Genomic DNA, 11,768 nt, shown 5'->3' on the forward strand with positions numbered 1-11,768 from the left:
CCACCATCTTCTCGTCCTACCAGGCTAGGGAGCTCTGCCATGGCATGCAGAAAGAGTGGTACTGGGATCATGTTAAATATCAACAGAAATTCATAGCTCTTGTAAAGCTGGCTCCTCCACGCTGTCTCTCTGTAGCCTGAGTTATGGGAACACAGCACAAAATTTTCAAGGTTTATCCAGCATCATTTCTGATCCAAAATGGATACAGCATTTCATCTAAGAAAAGCAACTGCACTGTTATCCCCGAGAGCTACATCATACATATTCACAAACCTGGGACTGTATATCTCCACTTAGGTCATCTGCTCCCTAATAGCCAACTTCTGACTTCATGGCATAATTTGAAGTGGTGTTTGTATTTACAGGGTAATTTCTTCAGACTACAATTAATTGAATTAGGTAGTAATTGAACACTGAATAACAAAAACTTGTTTCCTGGTAAGAACACGTTATTTCCATAAGATAGCTTGGTCTCCTAATGCTGACAAATGTCAAACAATTATTATTAGAGTTTTGATATTTTTATTTTTGTACTGCAGCCTAAGCACCTATATTAAAATGTTGGGGTTTTTTTTCTAACTATGAAGACTTTTAAAAAATGTAACAGAAACCCAGGTAATCCAGTTAGCCAACCTTTACTAATTATTTCTTTGAGAACTCCAGAATAGGCATGGTACATCAAAACACCTGAGATTAAAAGGCACATAATAAAACAATACTCACATTGCCATATATTTAATCAGTTCACAACTGAGTAACTACTGTTACAGAAAATATTTCTAAAAGACAGATTTATATTATTATATAACATTAAAATTAATTTAGCTACAGAAATTCGTTTCAAATTCAAGTATGAATGACAGTCAGCTTGCAATGGCCTGACAGTCAGAAATAATTATTAATTCCTGAAGTTCAGAAGTGTGTTTACAACACTGCCTGATGCCTGGTGTTAAGGGCATAGGAAAGGAGGCTAAGGTAGCCTTCTTCAAACAGGTGACTAGCATTGTTCAAGGAATGAGACACTTAATTTACTATTCTTGTTTAGGCTATCTCTCAGCAGATTGAGAAGAAAATACTCCAGAGAGGATATGAGATTATCCAAAAACCATGACAGAACTACTACCTATTGCTCTTGTGAGCAAAATACAAGACACTTTCTTCCTAAAGAGGAAATGATGCATAGTTAAAGCTAGGGTAAAGCTAGTTTCAAGTTGTGCAAAATAAACAGCATGTAAGAACCAATGCTGTCATTCACTCATGTAAGGACAATATCCATTGCAAACAGCTACTCCTCAATTTAACACTAGCAACAGTGAAAGTCAAGTCCTATAAACACCATCAGTGGCATCATTTCTCACTGGGGCATACGCAACACTAAGTAAGGAAGCCTAACCACACATTACTTTGCATTAAGGTTTCAAAACTCAAGCTCACAACATTTCATGACCTCCTGGGAAGTATATGCAATCTGCAAAGCAACAATATCTAATATGGAAAGCTAATTAAGAGATCTACTACTACAAAAAATGAAAACCTCCCATCACAACCATCTTCACTGACCTAAACCAAACTGTTTAGGTTAATCCCCCATTTACAATTTTTTTGTGCAGAAAACTGTCATAGCTTGTGTGCAGACACTCACACCTTCTGGGTGCTTTTTCTCCCTGTCAGAGAAAACTAATCTAACGGGGTGAATAGTTTGGCAGGAAATCAGCAGCAGCTAGGAAGTGCATATACCAAAGGAGGAGAAGTGAAATGAACACACCCAGGGCAGAGATGGTATTACAGGGCCTGAGCCAGCAGGCTGAGGGCACTCCTCAACACAGCCACACTTGGCCTGCCCATGCTTCCTTCCAAAACAGGCTTCCAGGAGCTCCATGCCTTCCCCAGTCCTAACAGGAGACATTGTGGGAGCAAAGTTACCACCAGACAATCCAAGGGGGCCATGTAACAGAACAGCTCTGGTCCTAAGCCCAGACTCCCACAGCTGGGAGAGCAGGGAAGAGTTCCTGAGAGCATGTTTTTCAGTTTCAGCCATGGATGAAGGCTTCCGTGGACGCCACCTCAGCTTCAAAAAGGTAAGAACCGGAGAGCCCGACTCACCACTCCAAAGGATTGCTATCACACACTGGGTCATGATGCTCTGTGTGCTATCCATACTGCAGAAGTCTCTGATCCCTTTCTGCACCTCAGCATTTAAATCTCCAATTCAAAGCTAGTTGTATGGTAGGGATGAGCTTCAGAGTCACATCAGATGGGAAAAAATTAAAGCATAACTGAAAGACTATCTAATTTTGGGGAAGTGAATATACATTCAAAATTGTTATTCAGAATTTGATTATTAAGTACAAACACCCATTTTCCTTCACCCTGATCTCCGATGCTTTTCATTTTGCAATAACCCAAACCTTAAAAATGGAGACACAAAGGAAAAGGTCATACTCTCAGACTGACAAGTTGCTGTGATGTATTCTAATGATGAGATGTAAATAATATTTTACTTGCCTGAAAGTGCCTTAAGCCATTGTTTAAGCACTACAAAAGGAGGCAGCCCTGAAAGACTAACATAAGCATCCATTTAAATTCTAACACTAAAGCAAGATGATGATCATTGACAGTAAAATACTTGAGCACAATTTTCCAGTTATGAATGTTTAAGACAGGGTCATTTTTTTCATTAATAAAAGAAATTTATTTAAAAATCCTAGTTGATGTTTAAACTCTACTATTTTAACAACTTCCCAAGAATATATGAGAAATCCATGAAGAACTACCTATTTTGTCAAGTGCTGGCAACACTGTTCTCTACTGAACTGTCAACTGATTTCAACAGGAACTTTCATTTTTCACTGCAGGTTAAAAAAAGTATTATCTTTTTTTAACCTGGAAGGTTAAAAAAGGAAGATAATTAATCAACTGGTAGAGTACCACTTAAAATGTATTGCAGATATTCACTTATACTGCAACACTGAGGAGCATATACTCTATTTCCAATACATTTTGCATTGTTACAACTACTGATTTCAAGTCTAGACTTAACTGAAACTTCAGAATTACTGCATCAGTTATTTTTATTATTTTTTTCATCATGATATAGAGCACTAGCACAAAACCTATTTTAAAAATAATTGGCTTTCCACTGTGAAATTTTGCAATATAGCAGTGTAGACTCGGTGAACACTGCCTTTTTTGTAAGATTCTAAGATACACTCCAGTGATCTACCTTCCCTGCATTTTAAAATACATTTTAAAAACCTTCATTCACTCCACTGCCATGGGAAAGAAAACAACAAAATACAGGAACCATGAATTTCAGAAACCAAACTTCAGTATTTTACTACTGTTTTACTATGCACAGATGTTGGCAAGTAACTTCAGTTTGGCCATACGTAACACACAAATACTTGCTTATGTCCAAAGAATAAGAATTAAAGGCCAAGTAGTGATTTAAAACAGGTATAATCATACATTTTTTAAGTTAGTTTTTTTCTTTTCTATGAAACAGGAATGCTCTGTCTTCAAAGCTAATGCCTTGCTACAGCACTATTCAAGTTCAACAGAGAAAATACCTTCCTATTTTTTCTTCTTGCAGTTTAACACCTGAAAGAAGGTCAATTAATTTGTTTTATAAAGCATTATTTATTAAAGACATTTAATACACCATTCTCATTTACAGTCCTGTTAAAACATGTAACTAAAAAGGCTCTGAGTTCAGGGCAACTGGATCAAATTTAGCCAGGGTCTTCTATGTCATCATATTATATTCCAATGAAAGCTATTTTGGGAAGCGAGAGGGACAAAGCCAGAGCAAAACTGTTTTGGCCATACAATTATGGGAATACTGCATTATTCAGGGATCAGGAAATAGGAAGTGTCACAAAAATTACTTCCTTACCTACATTTGCTAGAAATAAAGGCAAGATCTTCTTGATCTCTGATATAAATGCTTATGATGCCAAAATATTGGATGGTATGAATCCAGGATATTAAAATAGTTCTACCTTTTGAAGTACACATTTTGGGTGTTTTTTTAATATTGATATCCCTTACAAGTCTAGAGATCAACAATATTGTTTGTTTTACTCCACTCCTAATCCCAATAGCCTAAAACCAGATATATATACTTCTTACACTGGACTGGGTTATGCAGTTGTTTTGCATCTTTTGTAATTCCTTTCTCTCACTCATGTTGGCAAATCTTCAGGAGTTATTTTGGGAAGTAAAAGACGCTGGGAACCTTTAACAGCCAAACTGATCACAGTATTTTTCATGTGTCCTTAAAAACTAAGGTTTGTCTTTCACATTTGGAAATGGAATGGCAAAAAGTTTGTTCTATAAAATGTGTAAGTGAAAGTTAGAAAAATATGAGGCATAGTATTACAGTGCCACTAGAGTTAAAACTAAAAATCAAAGCATTTGGTGAGAGCAGTGTTGAGTTTGAATCATAGAAGTAATTTACACCCTCCTTGTATACAAAATATTAATGTATCATGAAAAAAAGAAACTAAACAGGAAACCCACTTCATATTTATACAAGCTACTTTACATAACAGCAGACACCACTGATTTTATCCAGGTAAGGCAAGGAGGAAAACAAGTTTTTTTCTTCTTTAAAAGATGTGTCCACAGGCAATAGCAAGTTTTATTTGACATGTCCAAGGGTTTGGCTTTTTTGGATTATTACCAGAATATCCTTTGTCATAAACCACACAGCTTCAGATTCTGTTGACATTACTTTTATGCACTCAGAGATCTAACAGATATATTCCCTCTAAGAAAACCACGTGTTGTTACATTCAACCAGACACTTTTTCCACTGCCAGCTCTCCAAAACATGAACACACACTATAAAAAATATCTACTAGTAAGGAATAAACACATTTCAAGACAGAGGAAAGGCGGAGACTTGCACATTGCAGATTTATCCTATGATATCAGGTTTTCCCCTCTTTTTTTAGCACCTTAAAAATATATATGTAAATTCATGATTTCTCACTCATTCAGCAACAGTACTAACCTAATAGTGCTACTGACATTGATGGCTTCCTAACAACTAAAAGTCCTCAAATTTGCTTAAAAGAAAATATCATATTATTGGAAGTTTCAGTCCTAAAAACACAGGGTGTTGCTACAGAAACAAAACCTTGACAGTGTACTAGAAAGAAGGGGTAGAAAACATGGTGATGGGAGAAAAAACAGACCATGCTGCTTTCATTCATGTAGCAGTGATGTCAGTGCCTGCAGTGGTAGTTGCTCTGACCTGTAGAGGCTCAAAGCTGGAGTGTTTGCACAGAAATCTCCTTCATAAAGGAACCTCTAGCAAATCACTAAAATATCCACACAAAATGGCTTAGCAGGATAGCATGTTGAAGGCATCTATACTGAAAAAGGCTGAAAGGAGGTGGGGAAGGGACAGGTGTCTTAAGAGAATAACATCTATTCATCAGAATCATAAGCAGTTTCCAGAACAAGCATATTTGTGAAACAATCCAAGTCAGACTGCAGAGCCAAAGACAAACACATCTCCTGCACTGGTGAGAAAAACAACAGGATTAAACCTAGAGCCTAAGCTCACATTTTACAGCAGTGGGAACTGGCTTTGAAAAACTGACAAAAAAACTTAATCAAGCCACTTCCCCAAGACTTGCATACTGATAACAACTATAAATAGCTGGAGTAGCATTGTTTAACAAGCCACAGCAAAGTGGTCCATGTCTGAAAATGGAACATTAAATTTTTTTTTCAAGTCCTCCACTATTACTGCAGTAGTCCTCCAGCTCAGCAATCAATTTTCTATATACTGTTATCACCATACAGACTACAAACATGTCTTTAATGTCCACACATCATTTACTAAAATGCTGGGAACAACCAGAGAAACAAAGACAAAATACTGTCCCATGGCATGGAACTATATTCCAAATTGTGTAAAAACACCTCTAGTTTTGGGGGGGGTGGAGGGGCAGACGAAGGGGAGGTTTGGTAACCTTTTTTCATTTGCAAGACTGAAGAAATAGAGTATCTTATTACTCTCGCCCGCTAGAAAATGGTGCCTGTATTTCAGTAAAATAAAGCTGTTGACGTGTGCAATTGTGGTCATTATTAGGGCGATCACGTTGTTTTCATTCATTCATTCAGGATTTGCTAAAGGATGTCAGCTTCTGCAGCAGCAGCTGGCTTGACCTGGAGGAGGGGGAACGAATTCTTTGCAGTGCATACAGATTACAGGGTGCATTTCTCGACGGACCATTTATGATTTTATACACTGCACTCATCAAACCAAATCAAGCTCTGTGACGCAGTTCACCAGGAGGCAAGCTCAAACAAGTTTAATGACAGAAAAGTCATTCAGTACTAATTTATAGTCTGATTTATTAAGGCTAAAATAGCTCACAGATGAAGAAGACTGAAACCACTTTCTAAAATTAAAATTTCCCCTCCAACAAAAAAAATCATATGCATTAATGAAGTACTTCACAGCTTTGCAGTATTTTTCTGGCTTGCAGGTAACTGCCCATATTTCTCCCTCTTCAATACACCTTAAGCGTAGGCTTTATACACTGCACCACTACAATGTTTTCCTCCGGGTTCCCATAATTAAATAATTTACTGCTCATCGTCAGCACTATGACTACTCATACACGCACAGATATTTTGGTTTTTCCTAGTTTCCCATTAGCATTTTCAAAAGGTTTAAGAGGCAAAAGGGAAATCGACATTTAGTGCTCCATGCAGTCAGAAAAATATGATCTTTAAAATTTTAAATAGAGCTTGAATGAATCAAAACCACAGAAGCTCAGTTCCATTTTCAAGCACGCAAAACCCTCTGCAGAAATAGACTCTTTTTGAAAAATACATTACAAAGTATCTCTGGTCAGATTATAACACAATCAATTAGGTCATCTGCATAAGCAGATACATAGGGCAAATTAACTCCATTTGTAACTGGCAGTGACATTTTGCTCATTTGTAAAATGCTGCCCCAACGTAGGACAATTCTGATGACAGATCTGCCCAAGTTGCAAATACTACAGACAGCAAGGGTTTACTACACATAAAAACCGAAGAGGAAAGAAGGTAAGACTCCACTGCTACAACACACGCTGGCACCCAACACAGACCACAATCTGCCACAGAAATCACACACAGTTAAGACTTATGGAAGGGACAGAAAAAGCAAGTGGTATCGAACCACAGAAAGCATTCCCAGAAAGAGATGATGTGTGACACCTGATAGCTACAGCAGGACAACATAAAAAGTGCATTTAGTCCAATTCATTCAACTGCACAAGTGATGGGGAAGGTAGAAGAGAGCGGGGGAGGTAAGATGGCCACTGCCACTTTAACACATTCAGTAATTTAACAGACAACCTGACGCAGGTTAAGTTGGACTTGCTGGGAATCAATTTTACATTTTAAACTTTACAGGCCTATTTTGGCTACACGGGGGTTGGTTTGAAGTGGGTTTTGTTTGGCCGAGTTTTCTACAGTCCCAAGGATTCAGTACTAAGTATCACAAGGAGACAGACTTGTTTTTAAGCACCTCAATATGGGAATTTCCTTGTTTTGGAGCCCGTGCTTGGAAACATCACATCTTTTAACCTATGATCTTACAAAAATGCAAGTCTTTAAGGAAACCGAGCTCTGCAGAAAGGAAGAGCATTTGAGGCTTGATTTTAATACACACTTCAGAACTGGGTTGTGACACCCCAGATAGAAATCTAACTCATTAGCACCCCTACTAGATAGTTACAGCTGGAGACAGGGAAGTGGGTTAATTTTAGGCTCGTTTCCCTATTGCACACCTCCGCTGCCAGAGCCCGAGGCCAAGGGTAGAAGCGGCAAGCGCAGCGCCGTCGGAGCCCCCGGCTGCTCCTCCGCCCGGGGAGGAGAGGGGAGCCGCCGGCGGCCCCTGGGGCCCCCGCGCCGCTCCTCCCAAGGCCGGCGCGGGGGTGTTTTTCCTAGGCAGGATTCTCACCTTGCCCGAGAAGGAGGATGACATTTCAGGCGTCGCCTCCCCCCATTGCGGGGCAGGGCGGCGGGACGAAGCGCTTTTCCCCCCGCTTCCCGGCAAACCAAACCCGGGCACGACACCTGCCCCGGGGGCGAGGGATTTAAGGCTCGCCCTCGCCCCCCGACCCGCTCCCTAAGGCTCCGGCGGCGCTCCTCCCGTCGGGCCGGGAGTCCCGCGGTGTCCCACCCCCGCCGGCCCGGGAGGAAGGCAGGGCGCAGCCCAGCAGCGGAAAGCAGAGCCCGGGTTGCCCGGAGCCTGGGCGGCCCCGGCCCGGCCAGCACTCCCGCGGGGCAGGGAAACGAGACCGGCTTTCTCCCGGTGCTTTACCTCTGTACACCGGGGAACTGGGGCTCCGTCTCTCAGGTGAGCCGCTCCTCCTGCTGCCGCCGCTCTCCGGCGACCGCCGCTGCCTGCCCTTCACCCTGCCCGGCTCCGCTCCGCCGCCGCCCGCCGCCAGCGGCGGCGTCGCGCTGGGCGGCGGTGGGGGGCTGCCTCCGCCGCGACCCCCGCCGCCCCCCGGCCCCGTGTTGCTGCCCACCGAGGCGGATGGGGAGCGGGTCGGGCTGTGCTGGTTGCCCCGCAGGAGCTGGTACGGGACGGTCGCTCGGATAGGCTGGAGCAGCCGGCTGGTCCCCGCCGAGCCTCCCCCGGCGCCGTTACCGGGGCCCCCGGCCGTGCCGGCGGTAGGGGACCCGGCGGCGCCGCGCCTCATCCTCTGCGGCGGGGGCTGGTGGTGGGACGGGGGGGTTTGCGAGGAGCTGGACGAGGACATAGCGGGGATGCGCAAGACCCCCGCGGGTCACTCGCTCCGGTGGCTGCGAGGGACCCGAGCTCGGCCCCCAGCGCCCCGCATGCACCGGCCGCGGGAAGAGGAGGAGGAGGGGAGGGAAGAGGGAGGGGGCGGGGCGGGACAAGCGCTGCACGGCCCTGGGGAGTCTCCGCGCCGCCTGCCCAGCTGCCCCCGGCGCTTCCTATCGGCGACGGCGGCTGCTGCTTCCACGCCAGGCTCTGGCCATCGCTGCCCGCCCCAGCGTCGAGAGCACCGGGGGCGCTGCCGAGCCCAACGGCCGCTCACATCGTACAGCGCTGCCGGCTCAGAGCGGTCGGCGGCAGAGCACGACGAGGGGACAAGCAGCCGGTGCGGGAACGATGGGGAGGGGGGGAGGCGCTCGCAGCCAGCTCTTGCTCCTGCCCCCGCCGGCGCCCGGGAGCCGCTACCAGCACCATCCGTTCCCCACGCCGCCCGCCCTCCGAATGGCACCGCGCAGCCCCAGCGCCCGGCCGCGACGGGCAGGGGTGGCGGGCGCGCGAGCCCATTGGGCGCCACCGCGGCACCAGCGCGGGTCCCATTGGCCAGGAGCCCTGTCGCTCGCCGCTCTCAGCCAATGGGAGCGGGCGGCGCGGCGGGGGTGTGGCGGCGGCGGAGAGGCGGGCCGGGGGAAGTGGGATGTGGCGGCGGCGGGGGCGGGCTCGGCCGCGCTGGGATGCCGTGCCCGTCGGGGGAGCGGTGGGAGAGCGGCCCCGGGTGCGCTGGGTGAGGTGCCGGGACGTGCTTCTGAGTTCAAAGTGAACTTTACGGGGTGCCGACTTAACACTGACTCAGGAGAGACAGTGCTCTGGACCAGGGCTTGCGCTGTCCCTGTTCCCAGGGGACTGTCGGCCTCCTCACGGATACTCCACTCCCGTGCAGGGAGGGCTGAGAAACAGCCAGAATTTCTTGCAACAAAGTCTGTTCACGTCCATCAAACCTTGACAGTATTTCTACTTTCGTTAAAAAATCAAGATGTTCTTCAAAGGCTAAATAAGTGTGGTTTCATCATTTCCTATAAGTGCATATAGAATATTACTCTGTTTTTCCTAATATGCGTCTAAAAACACTTCTCGGAGATTGTCAAGAGTAAAAGAAAAAGTTTTACAGTGATATTTTTAGCAAGTGTTTTTGTTCTAGGAAAAAGAGCTGCCATTAGATGAATTCATAACCTGAGACAATGAGAAACAAAGTGAGGGTTAGGATGAGTAGCTTAATAGCTAAGAAAATAAATGGCTGTGAGATCAGAAAGATAAATTGAGCTGAGTCCATCAAGAAAACAGTGCTTATTTTGGATCTGATGCAAATAGGATGCTAATGGAGGAGAAGGGAAAATGCAGGGAGTCTTGCTATGTGGAGGAAGTCAGCTCAGTGACGGTGTCTCAGATTCAAAACGTTAGGAGAACAAAAAGGACACGGAATATACATAGAAGTAGAATGTTTAACAAGCTACACTCTCTTATTTTAGATACCAATCAGGAATCAATTAAAAGTGCCAGAATTAACTATATCCCTTGTACCATTTTCTGGTTATATAACAAACACTCATTTTTGTTTTGCACGCTTTAGATTACTGCGCTTCTATACCTCCAAAGCTGTCCATAGTTATCCTTCTCCCTTGGTAGCACAGGAATCAGTCGATAGTCCCAATGAGAAACCGTATTCTCGGAAAATGCTTCTATTCATGGGCTGTTAGCAAGACTTTGTTTGCACTAGCACCATGTGACGCAGTCACCGTGGTTATGTTACAGAAAGGGTTGGAATAATACACCGCACATCCACGTGAACGTGCTCGGCCAACAAAGCCACTCGTATTCATTAATTTTAAGAAAAATCAGCAACCATGTATTTTTCCACTGTTCCGCTCTTTTTGTTTTCTGCTAGCATTGGCCAAATTTGTTGGTAAAACTGGGCTGTAGAGACTTTTTTCCCCCAAGGATTTTGCACTGTGCTTAATCACGGCTATGAAGTCCATCTAGGTTATTTTTTTTCTGCTTCACTGCACTGGGCTTAAAATGACTGGAAAGCATTCACCTGTAGTAGCCATCTGCCAAACAGTAATATCAGCAGCGTTTTAGGCAGTAAGCACGTTTTCCTACATCTGTACCTTTGTCAGATAACATTGCTGATACAGTAGTGTCTTACAGACCCAAAATCATCTGGTGGCAGCTGAGAAAGAAAGTGCACCTTTGACTAACAGTAGCTGATACATTCCAGCTATTGCGACTGCTGAGGGTTATGTCAGACTAAAATAAGGATGAACTAGTGTGACTCTTGAATTTGTCTGTTTAAATACTATTTTACAATGGCTAAATTTTACAATTTCCACGTTCTTGCATATCGAACAAGCAAGGTATTTGGATAGGAAGAATCAATATGTAAAGACAAGGTAAATGTCTGACAAAGAAAATCCCACCAGCCCCAAAACAAGAACATCCCCAACGCACCCCAAACCACAGGGCATGTTAGTGTAAAATATCCCAAACAAGCTGAGGACCATGCCACAGCCTTACAGTCCAAACTGAATCACCACTTCACTTGCCTTCACAGCAACCAGAGAAGAAAAGATCCACTGGGATTGCTTCCAGCCAAACTGTTACCAGGCACATCAACAGCTGTACTGGGGAGACTTTGCCCCCCAAAAGTTATTTCCATCCTAATTCCTTCTAAACTAGAGTTAGCATACATGTTACAGCACCATGCCATGTGCCTAGGAAAAAGTGATTTCAGAAAAGATAAAGAGAGTATTTTTCTAGAAGAGAGTATTTTAAAGTGGGATACCAACTGTTGTACTTCTCACTGTTTTTCATCTAGGTTCAGGAGTAGCTCCCTCAGGGAATACCACTGCTGTATAATACCAAGAAGATATTACAATGAAAGTGAAGTAAAAGCTGAGCTCCTATCAGAATCTTCATTTCCTTCAAAAACCCATGTTTGCCTTAAATA

At 44.0% G+C, this 11,768-nt stretch overlaps 1 protein-coding gene across 3 annotated transcripts in view; it reads right to left on the reverse strand.

Annotated features, from left to right (window-relative positions):
- GLCCI1 (glucocorticoid induced 1) overlaps positions 1 to 8,892 on the reverse strand; it is a 53,551-nt gene extending 44,659 nt beyond the window's left edge. For all 3 annotated transcript variants that reach the window (XM_084223336.1, XM_084223335.1, XM_084223337.1), the window contains exon 1: positions 8,342 to 8,892. In XM_084223336.1, the coding sequence (XP_084079462.1) occupies positions 8,342 to 8,786 (445 nt within the window). In that variant the 5' untranslated portion in view covers positions 8,787 to 8,892. The remainder of the gene's footprint in view (positions 1 to 8,341) is intronic.
- Positions 8,893 to 11,768: the final 2,876 nt, after the last annotated feature.

Source organism: Fringilla coelebs, assembly GCF_963513975.1.
Source record: "Fringilla coelebs genome assembly, chromosome: 1".
Lineage (NCBI taxonomy): Eukaryota > Metazoa > Chordata > Aves > Passeriformes > Fringillidae > Fringilla > Fringilla coelebs.